Raw genomic sequence first — 21847 nt, forward strand, 5'->3', positions numbered from 1 at the left:
ATGACAAAGTTTTTAGACGTAAGTTTTATTCCAATGCACATATTTATCCATATATATATATATATATATATATATATATATATATATATATATATATATATATATATATATATATATATATATATGAATACAATCGCATCACACATTCTCAGACTGTAATAATGATTTTTATATTGTCTATACAAAATGAATGTTTAGAATCCATTATAAAAATATTTATTGAAATAAAATTTCTATCTGCAATCCTCCGTCGTCGTACTTTTCAATCGTATCCACATTTTATCATACATCAAGTTTGAATTGCTCGAGGAATTCCTCCTCGAGCGGATGCAAAACTCTGGCCGGTATCACTAGGCTGTGCAACGGCGGGCCCAAATCCGTCTCGCACATTTGCCTCATCGTGCAGGCGGCTATTTTCTGCGTCTCCGCGCCGACTCTGGCCAAGCCGACGACCAACGAGTCCACCGTCAGATCTGAAACTATAATTTTGAAACAATAAAATTATAAATTTACACAATATATACTAATGGGGCATTTTTTATTTATTATCACCTGTATTTTCAGTCCTATTTTGTATAATTTCTATTAATTGCTGGCATGCTTGACTCGTCGACATAAATCTCGGCTCCATATATACTTTGACTTTCTTCGTCAAGCTCTCCTCAGTGGGTTCTTTAACTTTGATATCTTGATTTTGATTTTTAAATGCTTTTTATTATTACGAAATTATGTTCACAATACATCTTATATCTATTTTAATAGCTACTGATCTACTGATCATTTTCTATTTTACAATTTTAATTTAATTTGGTTAGTAATCACAGTATTATATTATTCTAATGTTAATCTAAAGCATAATAGGAAAAAGAGCTCAAAAACCTATTTACAATCCTTATAAATGTTCATAATACATCTAATACATAATATTAATTAAAGACTATCTAAAGTCGATGACCTAAAGCAGATTGTGTTTAGGTAATCTGTGTTTATACCTGAAGGGTATAGACATTTTGTTGTAATCACCGAGACTCTTCACAAGTGTGTTAGTATGGTTATTAGTGATTCTTTCATAGAATCTACTGGTTAGTTTGTTAGTAATGTCTGTAACAAAACGGAATATTATATATAGCATGCAGTTTTTTCAGGTTAGTATATATGGGTGTATTATAAATTATTTTAAGGGATTTATTTTGTATTACTTGGAGCTTGGAAAGGTTAGTATTCGAGGCGTTATTCCATACAGGTGAAGCATAGGTTAATAATGGTAATATGAGCGCGCGATATAATTTTATTTTATTTAGCGTTGATAAAGAACTATGGCGATTAAATATTGGATATATTGAGGATATACCCCGCATCGCCTTGCATTTCGCTGCCTCAATGTGAGGTGCCCATCTCATTCTTTTATCAAACGTTACTCCTAAATATTTTATTACTGACTGCCATTTCAGACTTTCTCCAGAGGGGATTTTCAGATCTGAACTTGGCTTATGTTTTCTAACTTTGATATCTGAAATTTGGAATAGCAATAGAAACAGTTAATTTTCAACAATAACTGGGTTTACTGGACCGTGTCTTGACACAAACTGACTGTGAAAGAGCTCGTCGAAAGGTTTTGATTACTTTTCGGTCCCCTTATTATACTATTGATTATACAGCGAAGGTTCAGTATCTTTTCAGTGTGTATTTGATGTAAGATTCAAAATGGCCGCCGCGCCAGTTTTTGTTCGTTTTTCACTCGTTTGTGGTTCACCGAGAGAACTTTGTGGATCCAAATGATAGTGAATTGCATACGCAAAATGTTGAGAATATGGATGCGAGCGAAACGGAAGCTCAAACATCAAATACACACATTGACCCGGCGCTGAACCTTTACCGATTAGACTAAAGTCTATAATTTGAATACCTAAAAGGCATAGTGTATGTAAGCCTCTTGTATAGTTGCCTAGAATTTTATCAAAGAAACTATCGGGCTTCCAATTATCGGTCCAGAACGGAATTGATATAGTTTCTCCAAAAGAGTATAACTGCAATCCACAGCATCCTACGGCGTTTATAATAGAAGCATTTTGAATCACCTGCAATGAGATTGGTTAAGTATTTAAATGAGAGTTGAAATTGTCAATTAGAATTTACCTTGTATGGGATGTTCTTTTGCTTGGCTCTTAATAGTATATCGGTATGGGTAGTGGCTCCGAGCGGGTCTCCGACTACTAGTAGTGCAACATCTTGATCTTTGCTACCGTTGAGTAATTCGTCAGTGCCACTTTCGCAAAGTTCTCGGTCGGCGACGATGATCTCCCTTCCGTAGAACTCCTCCTGGAATGGTTGTTATTGTTTATTTGGTGTGAAGTGAGGTTATGTACGTGGAGCGGTGCGGTGTGTGACGTTTGTTTACTAGGGCTTTGTGTCCGACGGTGAGTTGGGAAGTGTAGGCTTCCAAGTATACTTTGTGGCAACCCTTAACGGCTTCCAGGCCTCGCACTGTGATGTCGCGCGCGTCTCCCAACCCTAGACCTACCAGGAATAACATCACGTCTGTTTCAAATCACTTCAGACACACGTCAAGTTTGACAGTTGTGCGATTGCATGCTACCAACTGTGTCATTATTTTTTTATGCTATACAACTGTCATTGTTTAGTAGAATTTTTAAGCTATAATATAAAGGTAAACGGACTACTAGTCATATGTGAACCAGTCACAGGACAACCGGTCGCTCTAGATCGGTCACACGTGATCACTCGTCACACTAAAACTAGTCACGAGAAAACTGGTCACACCCGAAAATTGGTCACGAAAAAACTGGTCACACCCAAAAATTCGACCAATTTTTAATTTTTGGGTTTGACCAGTTTTTTCGTGACCAATTTTCGGGTGTGACCAGTTTTAGTGTGATGGGTGATCACGTGTGACCGATCTAGAGCGACCGATTGTCCTGTGACCGGTTCACACTTGACTAGTAATCACCGAACCAATATAAAAATCTTATAATGTTTCCGAAAGCTCCCGTTCACTAATAACTTATAGCAGCTATTCTCGCGCACCTCCGTTGGCACGTGGGGGATTGTTTAAATGTTCGCGAAAAATAATTAATAACGGTTGAAAAATACACAATTTATGTACCGTTTACCATGCACCCTTTTTTGATCTTTCGACTTAAGATCTTTCGATTTTCGATCTTTGCCTTCTGATATTTGCGTTTTCTGTAATTTAACATTCGTCACGGAGACCGGACCACGACGTGTAGGTAGATATGAATAGAAATGTAATAAAATGACATATTTGAAACGGAGTCGTGCAGTGCCGAAGTCGTGCAGTGCTGTTAAGTATGAACCGACCTATAATCGAGCAATAAACATTTTCTTCCAAACTCAACTGAGTTTCCATAGTCCGGGAAACGATCGAAACCTTTAACCCGCCCTATAACCACCAATTTTAAATTTTTGGGTGTGACCAGTTTTCTCGTGATCAATTTTTTAGTGTGACCAGTTTCAGCGTGATGAGTGACGACGTGTGACCAATCTAAAGCGACCGGTTATCCTGTTACCGGTTCACATTTGACTAGTAATCACCGAACCGTTTTTATCGTTTTATCGGACTTTGTACGTCGAGCACCAAGCATCAAATACGACTGATGCTAAAATTATTTAGAAATGTCTGTGGACAATCGTCGCTTGACAACAATATGTGGGTCTCGGGGGAACAGGGTAGTTCCTCCCCCACGAGTTAGGGCCGAATGGTCGAATGACAGCTCGACTGCCGTAACCATGGCGACCGGTGTTGCCACCCTCTTCTATGGGGTTGCCATTTGCGAATTGCATTTTCTTGGGGGGTTCTCTCTGCTCTCTCTGGGGGCTCTCCGCTGCTTTCCATGTATGCCGGCTTTATGCGGTCTACCGTTACGGTGACATTGGAATCCTTAATTCTCAGTGTGAAGAACTTCGGTCCCCTCTTCAACACCCTGTATGGACCATCGTATGGAGGCTGTAACGGACCCTTGGCAGCATCGTGTCTCAGGAACACCTGATCACTGGTGTGCAGGTCTTTGAAGATAAAGGTTGATCTTGTTCCATGGCGCCGCGGTGGACTGGGTCTCAACCTCGCCATTTGGGACCGCAATCTCTCTGCTAGTTCCGCTGTGTTGGGTCCTCCGTTTCGTTGTGGAGCCAGAAACTCTCCCGGTAGCCGTAGCGGTTGACCATATACCAGTTCTGCTGACGTGGCATTAAGGTCTTCCTTCCATGCCGATCGGATTCCCAGTAACACTGTCGGTAGGGCTTCCGTCCACCCTTCGTCTTGGTGGCACATGATCGCGGCTTTAAGCTGCCTGTGGAACCTCTCTACCATCCCATTTGCTGCAGGGTGGTATGCGGTTGTCCTTATGTGTGTCGATCCCGTCAACCTATTCAGTTCCTTGAATAGAGTGCTCTCGAATTGTCGTCCTTGATCGGTAGTTATTCGTAGGGGGCATCCGAATCTTGCAATCCAACCACTGACGAATTTTTTTGCAACCGTTTCTGCCGTGATATCTTCCATAGGGATAGCTTCTGGCCAGCGAGTAAACCTGTCAACGCATGTCAATAAATACTTGTAACCGGCGGACTGTGGTAAGGGACCAACTATGTCTAAGTGAATGTGGTCAAATCGATTTTCCGGTGGCTGGAACTCTCCCACAGGTGCAATGACGTGCCTTGTTATTTTCGATTTCTGGCAAAATATGCACTCTTGGGCCCATCTTCTGCATTCCTTCTTCATACCCGTCCAGAAATATCGTTGGGTCACTAATTTAGCTGATGCTTTTACCCCTGGGTGCGCCAATTGATGGATTAGTTCGAACGCCTGTTTCCTAAATTTCGCTGGCAAGTACGGCCGTTGCGTTTCTGAAGATACATCACAATAGATGGTCGTCTCTTCGCCTGGAATAGGTATCTTGGCAAACTGCTTGTCGGGATCTCGTAGCAGTTGTGACAGTTCTGTGTCATCCTCCTGCGCTCGTGCTATTGCTTGAAAGTCCATCCCGGAAATTGCTTCTATTCTTGACAGTGCATCCGCTACCACGTTTTCTTCTCCCGATACATGTCGAACATCTGTTGTGAACTGGCCTACAAAGTCTATGTGCCTAAACTGTCTTGGCGAACATTTCTCTGGCTTCTGTTGGAACATGTATATAATAGGCTTGTGGTCAGTGAAAATAGTAAAAAATTTTCCTTCTACCATATGGCGGAAATGCCGGACTGCACTGTATATTGCCAACAACTCCCGGTCGTAAGTGCTGTATCTCCTTTCTGTTCCTGACAATTTCCTTGTGAAGAATGCCAACGGCTCCCACCCTTCGGGCATCTTCTGCTGTAGGACTGCTCCGAGTGCTACATCTGATGCGTCCGTCACCAATGCCAAGTCTGCCCCTGGTTTTGGGTGGCTGAGGAGGGCTGCGTCTGATAAGCTATCCTTGCACTTTCCGAATGCTTCTTCCAACGCGTTGGTCCATGCAATCTTTGCCTTGTCTTTCTTTTTAGATCCTTTTAGCAACTCGTTGAGGGGCGCCTGCAATTTTGCAGCACCCGGAACAAAACGCCGATAGAAGTTTATCATCCCCAAAAACTGCCTTAATTGTTCGATTGTAGCTGGTCGGGGAAATCTTTTCACCGCAGCTACTTTGTCTGCTTGGGGTTTGGTTCCATTTTCTGACACCTCGTATCCTAGAAATCTTACAGTTTTTGCTCCGAAAACGCACTTTGCTGTGTTGACTAAAACGCCATATTCTTGAAACCGTGAAAAAAGTTTTCGTAAGTGGTTAATATGTTCTTCTTCGTTTTCTGACGCTACCAGCACGTCGTCAATATATACGTAGCAGAAATCCAATCCCCTTAGGACTTTGTCCATAAACCGCTGGAAGGTCTGTGCCGCGTTTCTGAGTCCGAAGGACATAAACGGGAATTCAAATAACCCAAACGGGGTAGAAATTGCTGTTTTTTTTATGTCTTCATTGTGTACAGGGATTTGGTGGTATGCGCGCACGAGATCAATTGTAGAAAATAACTTCTTGCCATATAAGGTACTGGCGAAATCTTCTATATGCGGTACTGGATACCTATCTGGTATAGTGCGGGCATTCAACGCTCTGTAGTCCCCGCATGGTCTCCATTCTCCGTCGTGCTTAGGTACTAGGTGTAATGCTGATGACCAACTACTGTCTGATGGTCGAGCGATTCCTTCGTTCAACATGGTCTTGAAAGTCTCTTTTGCGATCTGCAACTTCTCCGGTGCGAGGCGGCGCGGCTTGCAACTTGCTGTGGTCCTTCAGTGGTTCTGATATAATGCACAGTATGATGTTTCATTGTTCTGTTTTTATTTCCTGTCGGCCGCGTTATCTCTGGAAACTCTGTTAGTAGATGGTGAAATGTTGATGTGCCACAAATTGCTTTCACCTGCTCTACTTTTGCTGTTCCTATTGCTCGGCCCCTCACTGAAACAGTTGTGAGATTATCCATCAGTTTCGCATTTTTCAAATCAATCAAAAGACAAAAATGTTTGATGAAATCAGCGCCAATAATAGGCCTTGATACGTCGGCTATTACAAATCTCCATTTGTATACCCGACGTAGTCCCAAGTCTACGTCTACCTCCTTCCAACCGTACGTTTTTATCGTAGATCCGTTCGCGGCGAATAGAAGGTATGATGTCGCTATTTTGCGACCCGGCAATATTGACTTCGGAAGGACACACAGGTCAGAACCGGTGTCGACTAGGAACCGTAGTTTACTGACCTTGTCTGTTACGTATAGGCGGCAAGAAGTGGGGCTGGGGCTGCTTTCCGCCATTAGCGCCTGCCCTGGAAGTTTTCCGCCTGGTTAAACCTGCGCGGTGGCGTGTTCCTGCGGCCTCGGGGACTCTGTTGTCGTGGTTGCCAGCGTCGGCTCCTCGCTGGGGAGTGTGATGGCCTTGATTCTTTCCGATTCGTCTCGTTCGTTTGTAGTAGCCGTCCCATCATCGTAGTCAGGTCATCTACCTTTTGATTTAATGTTTGGAACTCTCCCCGTGTCACATACTCATCATCGGTTTGCCGCCTCTTCTCTCTGCGGTCTGTCATCGCTGCCACGTGGGGGCTGCTGTCGTACCACCTGTCTGCCTTCCTGGCCAGCTTATCCAAATCGGTTTCGTCGCTCATTGCCAGTTGCAAGCTTAGTCCCTCTGGCAGCCTGCTCTCCCACGTGGTTCTCAGCAGATCCTCCGACATTTCCTGGGCCGCCAATATCCGGAGGTCTCTCAGGAACTGTGATGGCTTCCTGTCGCCAATTTCCTCGCATTCGAGGAGTCTGCGATGTCTCTGTCGTTGGCCGACTCCTAACCTCTCCAAAATTTCCTTCTTCAGGAAGGTATATCGCTTGAGTTTCGGGGGGGCCACGTGGATGTCCCAAATCTCCGTCATCACCTCGCGAGGCAAACACGCGATTGTTCTGCAGTATCGCGTGTTTTCGCTAGTGATTCTGGCGGCTTCGAAGCTCGCCTCCATCTGTGCGAACCATATTTGGGGGTTCTCGGCCCAAAAGGGGGGAAAGGGGGGCACGGGCGCCCCCAAAAAGTCAAGATTTACCGTGCTTTGGTTGCGGTCGCTGTTCTCCGCGTTTTCCTCCATGTTGTTCTGCACATTGTTCTCCCCGCCTGCTTCGCCGTCGGACATCGTGTTTCCACAATTGTCGGGAATAATAGGGGGGATGGGGGTGCGCGCTGTCTATCACGTCGGGGTCACCACTGTGGGTCTCGGGGGAACAGGGTAGTTCCTCCCCCACGAGTTAGGGCCGAATGGTCGAATGACAGCTCGACTGCCGTAACCATGGCGACCGGTGTTGCCACCCTCTTCTATGGGGTCGCCACAAATATAACGCCTAAAGCCACTTCTATTATTGTAATATTTCTCTGGCTTTAACCAAAAACATCCATTTTATTATACATTTACAAGTCGATTTAGAACAAAGTATTTTACACAAAATTGCTCTTTAAAGACAATAGAGAAACCGGAGGGCATATTGAAGATCCAGAAACGGGACCATATATATTGAAATCCGAAGTGGAACATGCTATAAAACTAGCAAAGAGTCGGAAAGCTACTGGACCGGATCTGATTCCTGCCGAATTTCTCAAGTTATTGGACGACGATAACATAGAAAATCTAACAAAACTCTATAATAAAATATATTTATCAGGCGAAGTACCTAGCGATTGGTTACAATCCATATTTATCCCGTTGCCCAAAAAGAGTAACGCGAGGACGTGTAGCGACTTCAGAATAATTGGCCTAATGAGTCACACATTGAAGATCCTACTAAAGATAATACAGTGCAGAATTTACTCACGGTGTGAAGAGGCGATTAGCAGAGAGCAGTTTGGGTTCAGACAAGGCTTGGGTACCCGAGAGGCCCTTTTCTGTATGAAAACACTACTCCAAAGATGCAGAGAAGTCCGTAAACCTGTGTACATCTGCTTTATAGACTTTGAAAAGGCCTTTGACCGTGTCCAACACGCTCGCCTGATGGAAACATTAAAAAATATTGGCCTGGATGACAGAGATGTCAGATTGCTACGAAATATTTATTGGAATCAGACTGCAGTAGTACGTGTCGATGATCAATTCACTGATGAGATTCCTATAGAACGGGGCGTCAGGCAAGGATGCATCCTATCACCTACTCTTTTTAACACCTACACCGAATCCATCTTCCACGATGCTCTCCAAGAGGCGGAGGGCATCAAGGTGGGCGGCGAGACGATCACCAATATAAGATATGCTGATGACACGGCACTAGTCGCTGAAAATTTAGCAGACCTGCAAAGATCTCTAGACCGTGTACATCAAGAAAGCAATCGAAGAGGTCTGCGCATAAATCTAAAGAAAACAAAATTTATGATAGTAGATAGAATGCAAACAGACACCGGGAATCTAACCTTGGATGGAGAGGTGATAGAAAGAGTAAAAAGATTCAAATACCTGGGTACCTGGCTGAATGAAGAGATGGACCCAGATGAAGATCTAAAAATCCGCATCGAGATGGCTAGAACAGCATTTGTAAAAATGAAGGCGGCCCTTACAAACAAGCATCTCAATCTTCATACGCGGTTGAGATTCGCGAAGAGCTACGTCTGGACAGTATTACTACACGGATGTGAGACGTGGACTCTGAAAACCAAGATGATCAGCCGCATTGAAGCTTTTGAGATGTGGGTCTATAGGCGTATGCTGAAGATTCCGTGGACCAAAAAGATATCAAACGAAGCTGTCCTCGGCATGATGGGGAGAGGCAGGGAACTTGTTTCTGTCATCAAGCGGAGAAAGATGGAGTACCTCGGACACATGATACGGGGTCCAAAATACGAATTTCTCCGTTTGATAACCATGGGGAAAATAGAAGGAAAAAAATGGATTGGCAGGAAAAAGTTATCTTGGCTTCGAAACATGCGCATGTGGACCGATATGAGCGCCGAAGAGCTGTTCCGAGCCGCTGAAGACCGATGCGGATATATTCAAATAATCGACGAGGTGGTCGCCAACGTCCGGATGCGGACAAGGCATTAACAAGAAGAAGATTTTGAGCTGGAATTTAGAAACGCTATTCGAAATTCGTATAATCGAGAGCGTTCACGGATGCGCAGCTCGGCGTTTGCGAAAGCAAGTGCGTTCGCAAACCTTCACTACCATTGTAACGACCGCAACAGTAACACGGTGTGAAAGTACATATGGACCAGCTACTAACACAACCCGCTGTTGAGTCAACCCACTCCAGCACAACCGGCGAAACAAATCGCCACTGAGCCAACTAACTCCAACACAACACAGCCGCTGTCGAGACAACTAACTCCAGCACAACCAGCAAAACGCCTGCACAACAACACCGTCCAGACCACCAACCTTGACTATCAACGTAGCCTAGACAGAATAAGCAACATGGTAGAAAAGAACAACTCGGACTGGTACGCAACACGAGATCCGCTGTCGAGACAACCAACTCCAGCACAACCAACGAAGACCAGCACTCAACGCACTTCGTCAACCAACGTTCTTCACGCAAGACCCGCCGCCGAGACAACTAACTCCAGCACAACCAGCAAAACAGTCACGCGAATGACTCCACGCAGAACACAGCAGCCTGCACAACAGCACCATCCAAGCTATCACAAACCTTCACTACCAACGCAGCTCGCCCAAAATAAGCAACCTGGTAGAGAACAAGACTTGGACCGGCATGCAACTTGTGTTGAGACAACTATCTCCAGCACAACCGGACAAACAACGACGCCATCGAGTCAACAGACTCCAACACATCAAGATTCCCACAAAATCACACACATCGCTAACACTCACCGGAGAGCCATGTAGGAATCTCGTCATCGTCATCGACATCGAAACATTCGAGAATATTCCACAACAACAAACCACATTCCTCGCAGAACTCACCACACAACACGTGCACTTCTTGGAATCAATCGCCAGTTCCTTCGAGAATGATCCACCCTTCACACTCGAGCGGAACGAAACCCAGACGACGCACACCTGCAGTCATTATATTAAACTCAAGCGGAACGCCCCTACCAGTCGAGTGGAACCAAAACGGTCGAAACACGCCGCCACCATTAAACTACATCGAGCGGAACGGCGCCAATCATTCCAGAAAATTCTACGCCTCGACAAAAGTGCATTCCTCGTTTACGCATCAACAACCACTTCCATCAATCATTCCAGAAAATTCTACGCCTCGACAAAAGCAAATTCCTCTCTTACGCATCAACAGGGACACGGACAATTGGGCGCCCAGGACGATTGGTCGACCAGTGTTACTCGCCACTGCGACAACTGGACGACGAGACTGGCGGACACTGCGTCAATTGGGCCCTGCGTCAATTGGGCGCCCATCGCACTGGGCGATCGTCGACTGGGCGATGGCGACTGGGCGACCTGGGCGCGTGGGCGACCGCCGACGCGGCCCGCTGGTGAAGTGGTCGCCAAGCTTACGTAAACTCTGCGTTTTGCAAGGAACGACCGCGAACGGAGCGTTATAGGAATTTCCGATGCACTGACAAATATTCTACCTACATACATATGCTTTATACCGCTTTATTTTTCGTTTCAGTTTTACCAATTTTTCGTAACAACACGAATCATACTATTAATTTTTTTCGCTATATTATATTACATTTGCTGGAATTTTATATTAAACGTACTTTTATAAATACATGTGTAGCACCTTTTCACAAAAAATAATTGTAAGATGACAAATCATATGTACCTACATATTCTCCAAAATAATATAAAAGAAAAATGATCGATTGAATCTTTCGCGCAGTGCTTTTAGTTTTTTTTCAAATGGACACACTTATTTTTCTTTTAAATGTTATATTTCAGTTTTATCAATTGGATAAATTCACACTCTATTCTCAATTTTCTCAACACTGTATTACATAATAACAAAATATTTTCTAATAGCGATTCTCAAAGTTTTCAAGATTATATTTTTTTTCAATGATGAAATACGTTTACGAAAAAAAAGCGCATACTTAAATACGTTCGCGGAGCTCGAATAATTTTTTTCGGCTTTTCCCATAATTAAATTATTACATCGTTTACGATTCGCAGAGGCAATTCTCGAAAAAAATAGCTTTTTAAAGTAATTTTAAACATCTCCCGTTCTATGGTTATTGTTGAAAATTACATTGAGCCACAAAAAATCACGTTTTTTAGTTACCAGAGCGGAGACTAACCAATCTTTACTAACTTTGACCCACTAAATTCGAATATGATATTGATTTTTGCTGGTTGGTGATCGTTTACGAGATATGAGCGTTTAAAAAAATGCGCGATTTTTACAGTTTTTTGGCTTTTGCGGTCTTTAACTCAAAACCTAGTATTGCTGTGCTCAAAGTGAGTATTGGAATCAATAGTCAGATGTTTTTCCTATTGATTGTGATATGGCATTTCTTTAAAATACTTATAATTAATTGTCTAGCAAATTTTAAAAGTCAAAAATATATTTTTTTTACGGATTTTTTCTCCGTGCTATTTTGCATTTATTTGGCAATTTTTTTATTTCACCTCGTTTATAAGGATTGGTTTTCTATTTCTATATTTTTTATTTTTATCTAAACGTACTAACTCGAGCGGTAATTGCAATTTAAATGCTTTCGTTTTTGTTGCTCAGTGTTATTATAGTCACATTAAAATCTATATGATAGTTTATAGTAATTAAGGCTCATTTCGTTTATCAATAATTTAATAAGGTATATTTTTACTAATTAATATCTTTCACTTTTGTAAATTCGAAACATACATACATATGTATAACGAATTATGTTTACATCTATAACTGTCATCCAGCGCTCATCTGTTCATCTAATATATAATTTCTTTAATAATATTTTATGCGTATAAAATATTACAAAGACCTTACAAGAAATTATATATTTTCAAATATTTGGACCGAATGAACGAACTAATTCAAAACGTTTTTTTTTTTACTATGAGTGGCAGTTTTATTGCCTAAAGATAAATAATACCGCGCCCCATAGGCTAGGCTACAGATGCTCTGCAAGTCAAAATAATAAAAAAATAAAATCTGATAAAACAGTTCTCAAAACGACTTTTGACAACTGTTTCTCGAACTACTTTTTTTCTTGATTGTTTTACATGACATGTTATACATACATATGTAAGGTTTTTCAACGGGTTTTTGCGGTATCAAAAATTCATGGCCCTCAAATTTGGTTTAAAATAATGCAATGACGTAAATGATTTTATACCCTTTATCCTTTTATTAAATTCAAATTATTCTGAAATGGTTTTCATCCTTTTTTCAAAACCTCTCCGATAAAATAAACGTTTTTTATTCCAAAAAAAATGGCAAAGTTTCAAAGCGATCGGAAAAGTTTTAGGAGGTTTGTCCAAAACTAAGATAAACCTTGTAATTTTCAAATGTTATAATTAGCATGGAAATAATTTTTTCAATGTATGTATGTGTTGTATGAATGCATATACATACATACATATGTACATATGTTATTTTGAAAATTTTCAATTTAATATTTATTTTCATTATTCATCAATGAAAAGTAAATCAAAAAACTTTATTGATACTATGATTTGATGAATATACTAAATACTGGCGATTCTAGAATTGATTTAATGTTGAGAGTTACAAATTTTACACGTTTTGGATTTTCGTAAGATTAAAAATAAGCACCAATCACACGGTTGATCCCATATTTTATCGAGATACGAGAATGTCGAATTTTCATAATAAAATATTCTCGAGAAATGAGAATCTCGAAATTTTACAATAAAATATTCTCGAGAAACGAGAATCAAAATTTCTCGAGAAATCTCGAGACAAGATTTCTCGTTCACAACCTCTAGTTCTATGGTTATTGTTGAAAATTATGCTTTTTAAATAATTATTTAATAACGAGTCCATAATGTTATGATGCGTTTAGGTACATATGTATGTATGTACATATATCAAAAACTACGTACATAGATAAAGTAAAAATTAGCCGTAAGAATTAAAAATATAGACATTTTCGTCATATTATAATTTTATATGATAGTTTATAGTAATTTATAGTATTTAAGGCTCATTTCGTTTATCAATAATTTAATATATTACTATGTAGGTAAATATCTATTGCTTTTGTAAATTAGAAACATACATACATACATACATATATATATATATATATATATATATATATATATATATATATATATATATAACGAATTATGTTTACATCTATGTATAACTGTCATCCAGCGCTCATCTGTTCAACTAATATATAATTTCTTTAATAATATTTTTTCAAGCCTATTTCACCCTTTTGCAAATGAAATTCACCCTTTTTGCAAATGAAATTCATCCTTTTGCAAATGAAATTAGTACTTTTGCAAATGAAAATTAACCCTTTTTCAAATGAAATTCGTCCTTTTCAAAAATCGTATTAAAAAAAAAAGAAACCGAATTAAACAAAATGTGCTTTTTATGTATTATAGTTTAAACTTATATTTATATTTGTACATACCATAGATATTTATTTAGAAGGTGCAAATACTATTTTTATTTTTTTATTTTCAATTTTTCAATTTTCATTCTGTTAATCTGAATCAATTTTCATTGTGTTAAGTGAATTTCATTAGCAAAAGGGTGAAATAGGCTTGCAAAAACTGTATATAAGTATTTTTATTTTTATTTTTGAACATTAAATTTGTACGAATATCAACACAAATTAAAAATCATGCGGTTCAAAGTCACCATGCACATTTTATTTATATTTACTTTATCTATGTATGTACGTAGTATAGATTAAGTTTTGTATAATTTGTGTTCGCATTCCGTTACGGATCCCTTCGACAAAAAAAAGGGTAGGTACCTGGGTCCAGAGAAGTGTTATACAATAGAAGTGCCCTTTTGAACAAATATCCCGTGTCAACCGCGTTCACAGTACCATAATTAGTATTAGTTGTCTCTGTCACGCTCGTAAGCGTGTCCGCGCGCGAGAAAGAGTCAGAACATCGTGTCTACACGCCAGCTTTTAATTAACAAACCTTTTTTCACGACTGGAATTAGGGTCATCACAAATTCACTACAGAAATAAAAGTCCTTTTTATTTATAGTTTATTTATTTTTTGATAATAGTATATACATGTTTATATATTTATTTACAATTAAATATTGATACAAATAATAAAAAAAAGATTAATTCACCTTTTATATAACACCGAAATACAATACACAGAAAATAATAATTAAAGCTTACCTCCGATATTGGAATTGCATATTTTTTTAACCTGACACATTTCGATAAAGTTAAAACATCTTCAGCTCTAAAATGGTTTGAGCATATAATGGTGTTGGGCGTTGGTAGCCAATCGGTTGCTCTTCTCCATTTGCGGATTATGTTTACCCACTTTTCTCGTAATTGGCTGTCCTTAGGAACTCTAAAATTAGCGTGTAATGTATATTTTCAACTAAAATATGTATATTATAAAATGAACGATGTTTACATTAATTAAACTTATTGAGTTGGTGACTTATTAATTAAAACTTATTAATTAAATTTATTGAGTGAATTGGTTATGAATATAATTGAGTATTCGGTGCTACCCAGAGAAATGTTTTTACATTTATTTTAAAATTATTTTTACATTTCTCTGGTGCACCCCTGATATTTTGTATGCAATCGCCGGCGGTCGCAAGACACAACATGCAACTTGTCAAATTACGATGTTAATTGAATAATATGTTACTTAAATGATCAACTTACCTATGAAAATGTATTCCATGTTGTTTGTTGTGTGTATTTGAATGCATTGTGCAACTTTTAATGATGCACTTCCCCATCTTGCCAGTAATATGAACAATGTTTATCAGAGATATGACCAGCCCCATACACGGAACACGACTGCGGCGGAAAAAAATTAAGTGTGGCTACAGCCACGCTTCAACTGTCGACACTTTTGATGCCTTGGGGCACTTCTATTGTATAACACTTCTCTGCCTGGGTCAGATTCATTCTCGCTAGTTTTTCGGAACAATAGACTGACCATTTTAGACTCGAAATATCTCCTACAATAGAAAGTTATAAAAAACTCCTGAATGCTAGACAATAACACGTTTTGTATATACATATATCTATATGTAGTATTTTTCTTTGATATTCAATGATGAAATTCAAATAGAAGAAATATCGCATGATTTTTAATTTGTGTCGATATTCGTACAAATTTACGTAAAAAATATTCGTACAAATTTAATGTTCAAAAATAAAAATAAAAATACTTATATAATAGCGCGAATTGCATCGGCTTTCGATGATCTTAAAAAATATGGGATCAACCGTGTGATTGGTGCTTATTTTTAATCTTACGAAAATCCAAAACGTGTAAAATTTGTAACTCTCAACATTAAATCAATTCTAGAATCGCCAATATTTAGTATATTCATCAAATCATAGTATTAATAAAGTTTTTTGATTTACTTTTCATTGATGAATAATGAAAATAAATATTAAATTGAAAATTTTCAAAATAACATATGTACATATGTATGTACATTCATACAACACACACATACATACATTGAAAAAATTATTTCCATGCTAATTATAACATTTGAAAATTACAAGGTTTATCTTAGTTTTGGACAAACCTCCTAAAACTTTTCCGATCGCTTTGAAACTTTGCCATTTTTTTTGGAATAAAAAACGTTTATTTTATCGGAGAGGTTTTGAAAAAAGGATGAAAACCATTTCAGAATAATTTGAATTTAATAAAAGGATAAAGGGTATAAAATCATTTACGTCATTGCATTATTTTAAACCAAATTTGAGGGCCATGAATTTATGATACCGCAAAAACCCGTTGAAAAACCTTACATATGTATGTATAACATGTCATGTAAAACAATCAAGAAAAAAAGTAGTTCGAGAAACAGTTGTCAAAAGTCGTTTTGAGAACCCTTTTATCAAAATGACTTGCAGAGCATCTGTAGCCTAGCCTATGAGACGCGGTATTATTTATCTTTAGGCAATAAAACTGCCACTCATAGTAAAAAAAAACGTTTTGAATGAGTTCGTTCATTCGGTCCAAATATTTGAAAATATATAATTTCTTGTAAGGTCTTTGTAATATTTTATACGCATAAAATATTATTAAAGAAATTATACATTAGATGAACAGATGAGCGCTGGATGACAGTTATAGATGTAAACATAATTCGTTATACATATGTATGTATGTTTCGAATTTACAAAAGCGAAAGATATTAATTAGTAAAAATATACCTTATTAAATTATTGATAAACGAAATGAGCCTTAATTACTATAAACTATCATATAGATTTTAATGTGACTATAATAACACTGAGCAACAAAAACGAAAGCATTTAAATTGCAATTACCGCTCGAGTTAGTACGTTTAGATAAAAATAAAAAATATTGAAATAGAAAACCAATCCTTATAAACGAGGTGAAATAAAAAAATTGCCAAATAAATGCAAAATAGCACGGAGAAAAAATCCGTAAAAAAAATATTTTTTTGACTTTTAAAATTCGCTAGACAATTAATTATAAGTATTTTAAAGCAATGCAATATCACAATCAATAGGAAAAACATCTGACTATTGATTCCAATACTCACTTTGAGCACAGCAATACTAGGTTTTGAGTTAAAGACCGCAAAAGCCAAAAAACTGTAAAAATCGCGCATTTTTTTAAACGCTCATATCTCGTAAACGATCACCAACCAGCAAAAATCAATATCATATTCGAATTTAGTGGGTCAAAGTTAGTAAAGATTGGTTAGTCTCCGCTCTGGTAACTAAAAAACGTGATTTTTTGTGGCTCAATGTAATTTTCAACAATAACCATAGAACGGGAGATGTTTAAAATTACTTTAAAAAGCTATTTTTTTCGAGAATTGCCTCTGCGAATCGTAAACGATGTAATAATTTAATTATGGGAAAAGCCGAAAAAAATTATTCGAGCTCCGCGAACGAATTTAAGTATGCGCTTTTTTTTCGTAAACGTATTTCATCATTGAAAAAAAATATAATCTTGAAAACTTTGAGAATCGCTATTAGAAAATATTTTGTTATTATGTAATACAGTGTTGAGAAAATTGAGAATAGAGTGTGAATTTATCCAATTGATAAAACTGAAATATAACATTTAAAAGAAAAATAAGTGTGTCCATTTGAAAAAAAACTAAAAGCACTGCGCGAAAGATTCAATCGATCATTTTTCTTTTATATTATTTTGGAGAATATGTAGGTACATATGATTTGTCATCTTACAATTATTTTTTGTGAAAAGGTGCTACACATGTATTTATAAAAGTACGTTTAATATAAAATTCCAGCAAATGTAATATAATATAGCGAAAAAAATTAATAGTATGATTCGTGTTGTTACGAAAAATTGGTAAAACTGAAACGAAAAATAAAGCGGTATAAAGCATATGTATGTAGGTAGAATATTTGTCAGTGCATCGGAAATTCCTATAACGCTCCGTTCGCGGTCGTTCCTTGCAAAACGCAGAGTTTACGTAAGCTTGGCGACCACTTCACCAGCGGGCCGCGTCGGCGGTCGCCCACGCGCCCAGGTCGCCCAGTCGCCATCGCCCAGTCGACGATCGCCCAGTGCGATGGGCGCCCAATTGACGCAGGGCCCAATTGACGCAGTGTCCGCCAGTCTCGTCGTCCAATTGTCGCAGTGGCGAGTAACACTGGTCGACCAATCGTCCTGGGCGCCCAATTGTCCGTGTCCCTGTTGATGCGTAAGAGAGGAATTTGCTTTTGTCGAGGCGTAGAATTTTCTGGAATGATTGATGGAAGTGGTTGTTGATGCGTAAACGAGGAATGCACTTTTGTCGAGGCGTAGAATTTTCTGGAATGATTGGCGCCGTTCCGCTCGATGTAGTTTAATGGTGGCGGCGTGTTTCGACCGTTTTGGTTCCACTCGACTGGTAGGGGCGTTCCGCTTGAGTTTAATATAATGACTGCAGGTGTGCGTCGTCTGGGTTTCGTTCCGCTCGAGTGTGAAGGGTGGATCATTCTCGAAGGAACTGGCGATTGATTCCAAGAAGTGCACGTGTTGTGTGGTGAGTTCTGCGAGGAATGTGGTTTGTTGTTGTGGAATATTCTCGAATGTTTCGATGTCGATGACGATGACGAGATTCCTACATGGCTCTCCGGTGAGTGTTAGCGATGTGTGTGATTTTGTGGGAATCTTGATGTGTTGGAGTCTGTTGACTCGATGGCGTCGTTGTTTGTCCGGTTGTGCTGGAGATAGTTGTCTCAACACAAGTTGCATGCCGGTCCAAGTCTTGTTCTCTACCAGGTTGCTTATTTTGGGCGAGCTGCGTTGGTAGTGAAGGTTTGTGATAGCTTGGATGGTGCTGTTGTGCAGGCTGCTGTGTTCTGCGTGGAGTCATTCGCGTGACTGTTTTGCTGGTTGTGCTGGAGTTAGTTGTCTCGGCGGCGGGTCTTGCGTGAAGAACGTTGGTTGACGAAGTGCGTTGAGTGCTGGTCTTCGTTGGTTGTGCTGGAGTTGGTTGTCTCGACAGCGGATCTCGTGTTGCGTACCAGTCCGAGTTGTTCTTTTCTACCATGTTGCTTATTCTGTCTAGGCTACGTTGATAGTCAAGGTTGGTGGTCTGGACGGTGTTGTTGTGCAGGCGTTTTGCTGGTTGTGCTGGAGTTAGTTGTCTCGACAGCGGCTGTGTTGTGTTGGAGTTAGTTGGCTCAGTGGCGATTTGTTTCGCCGGTTGTGCTGGAGTGGGTTGACTCAACAGCGGGTTGTGTTAGTAGCTGGTCCATATGTACTTTCACACCGTGTTACTGTTGCGGTCGTTACAATGGTAGTGAAGGTTTGCGAACGCACTTGCTTTCGCAAACGCCGAGCTGCGCATCCGTGAACGCTCTCGATTATACGAATTTCGAATAGCGTTTCTAAATTCCAGCTCAAAATCTTCTTCTTGTTAATGCCTTGTCCGCATCCGGACGTTGGCGACCACCTCGTCGATTATTTGAATATATCCGCATCGGTCTTCAGCGGCTCGGAACAGCTCTTCGGCGCTCATATCGGTCCACATGCGCATGTTTCGAAGCCAAGATAACTTTTTCCTGCCAATCCATTTTTTTCCTTCTATTTTCCCCATGGTTATCAAACGGAGAAATTCGTATTTTGGACCCCGTATCATGTGTCCGAGGTACTCCATCTTTCTCCGCTTGATGACAGAAACAAGTTCCCTGCCTCTCCCCATCATGCCGAGGACAGCTTCGTTTGATATCTTTTTGGTCCACGGAATCTTCAGCATACGCCTATAGACCCACATCTCAAAAGCTTCAATGCGGCTGATCATCTTGGTTTTCAGAGTCCACGTCTCACATCCGTGTAGTAATACTGTCCAGACGTAGCTCTTCGCGAATCTCAACCGCGTATGAAGATTGAGATGCTTGTTTGTAAGGGCCGCCTTCATTTTTACAAATGCTGTTCTAGCCATCTCGATGCGGATTTTTAGATCTTCATCTGGGTCCATCTCTTCATTCAGCCAGGTACCCAGGTATTTGAATCTTTTTACTCTTTCTATCACCTCTCCATCCAAGGTTAGATTCCCGGTGTCTGTTTGCATTCTATCTACTATCATAAATTTTGTTTTCTTTAGATTTATGCGCAGACCTCTTCGATTGCTTTCTTGATGTACACGGTCTAGAGATCTTTGCAGGTCTGCTAAATTTTCAGCGACTAGTGCCGTGTCATCAGCATATCTTATATTGGTGATCGTCTCGCCGCCCACCTTGATGCCCTCCGCCTCTTGGAGAGCATCGTGGAAGATGGATTCGGTGTAGGTGTTAAAAAGAGTAGGTGATAGGATGCATCCTTGCCTGACGCCCCGTTCTATAGGAATCTCATCAGTGAATTGATCATCGACACGTACTACTGCAGTCTGATTCCAATAAATATTTCGTAGCAATCTGACATCTCTGTCATCCAGGCCAATATTTTTTAATGTTTCCATCAGGCGAGCGTGTTGGACACGGTCAAAGGCCTTTTCAAAGTCTATAAAGCAGATGTACACAGGTTTACGGACTTCTCTGCATCTTTGGAGTAGTGTTTTCATACAGAAAAGGGCCTCTCGGGTACCCAAGCCTTGTCTGAACCCAAACTGCTCTCTGCTAATCGCCTCTTCACACCGTGAGTAAATTCTGCACTGTATTATCTTTAGTAGGATCTTCAATGTGTGACTCATTAGGCCAATTATTCTGAAGTCGCTACACGTCCTCGCGTTACTCTTTTTGGGCAACGGGATAAATATGGATTGTAACCAATCGCTAGGTACTTCGCCTGATAAATATATTTTATTATAGAGTTTTGTTAGATTTTCTATGTTATCGTCGTCCAATAACTTGAGAAATTCGGCAGGAATCAGATCCGGTCCAGTAGCTTTCCGACTCTTTGCTAGTTTTATAGCATGTTCCACTTCGGATTTCAATATATATGGTCCCGTTTCTGGATCTTCAATATGCCCTCCGGTTTCTCTATTGTCTTTAAAGAGCAATTTTGTGTAAAATACTTTGTTCTAAATCGACTTGTAAATGTATAATAAAATGGATGTTTTTGGTTAAAGCCAGAGAAATATTACAATAATAGAAGTGGCTTTAGGCGTTATATTTGTGGCGACCCCATAGAAGAGGGTGGCAACACCGGTCGCCATGGTTACGGCAGTCGAGCTGTCATTCGACCATTCGGCCCTAACTCGTGGGGGAGGAACTACCCTGTTCCCCCGAGACCCACAGTGGTGACCCCGACGTGATAGACAGCGCGCACCCCCATCCCCCCTATTATTCCCGACAATTGTGGAAACACGATGTCCGACGGCGAAGCAGGCGGGGAGAACAATGTGCAGAACAACATGGAGGAAAACGCGGAGAACAGCGACCGCAACCAAAGCACGGTAAATCTTGACTTTTTGGGGGCGCCCGTGCCCCCCTTTCCCCCCTTTTGGGCCGAGAACCCCCAAATATGGTTCGCACAGATGGAGGCGAGCTTCGAAGCCGCCAGAATCACTAGCGAAAACACGCGATACTGCAGAACAATCGCGTGTTTGCCTCGCGAGGTGATGACGGAGATTTGGGACATCCACGTGGCCCCCCCGAAACTCAAGCGATATACCTTCCTGAAGAAGGAAATTTTGGAGAGGTTAGGAGTCGGCCAACGACAGAGACATCGCAGACTCCTCGAATGCGAGGAAATTGGCGACAGGAAGCCATCACAGTTCCTGAGAGACCTCCGGATATTGGCGGCCCAGG

The 21847-nt window shown here is 40.1% G+C and overlaps 2 protein-coding genes across 3 annotated transcripts in view; one reads left to right on the forward strand and one right to left on the reverse strand.

Annotated features, from left to right (window-relative positions):
- LOC143921412 (uncharacterized) overlaps positions 1-21847 on the forward strand; it is a 193256-nt gene that overhangs the window by 72510 nt on the left and 98899 nt on the right. The gene's annotated exons all lie outside the window — the stretch shown is intronic.
- Positions 148-2655, reverse strand: LOC143921423 (diphthine methyl ester synthase-like). Of its 2 annotated transcripts, none has more exons than XM_077444731.1 (5): positions 2399-2655; positions 2137-2319; positions 1907-2078; positions 553-687; positions 148-473 (listed from the first exon to the last, which is right to left on the reverse strand). In XM_077444731.1, exons 1-5 carry the CDS (start codon positions 2531-2533, stop codon positions 283-285), a joined length of 816 nt encoding a protein of 271 aa, XP_077300857.1. In that variant the 5' UTR covers positions 2534-2655; the 3' UTR covers positions 148-282. The 2 variants fall into 2 exon arrangements, with proteins under 2 accessions (XP_077300857.1, XP_077300856.1); XM_077444730.1 differs by having other exon boundaries at positions 148-479.

Source organism: Arctopsyche grandis, chromosome 13 (genome assembly GCF_051622035.1).
Source record: "Arctopsyche grandis isolate Sample6627 chromosome 13, ASM5162203v2, whole genome shotgun sequence".
Taxonomy (NCBI): Eukaryota; Metazoa; Arthropoda; class Insecta; order Trichoptera; family Hydropsychidae; genus Arctopsyche; species Arctopsyche grandis.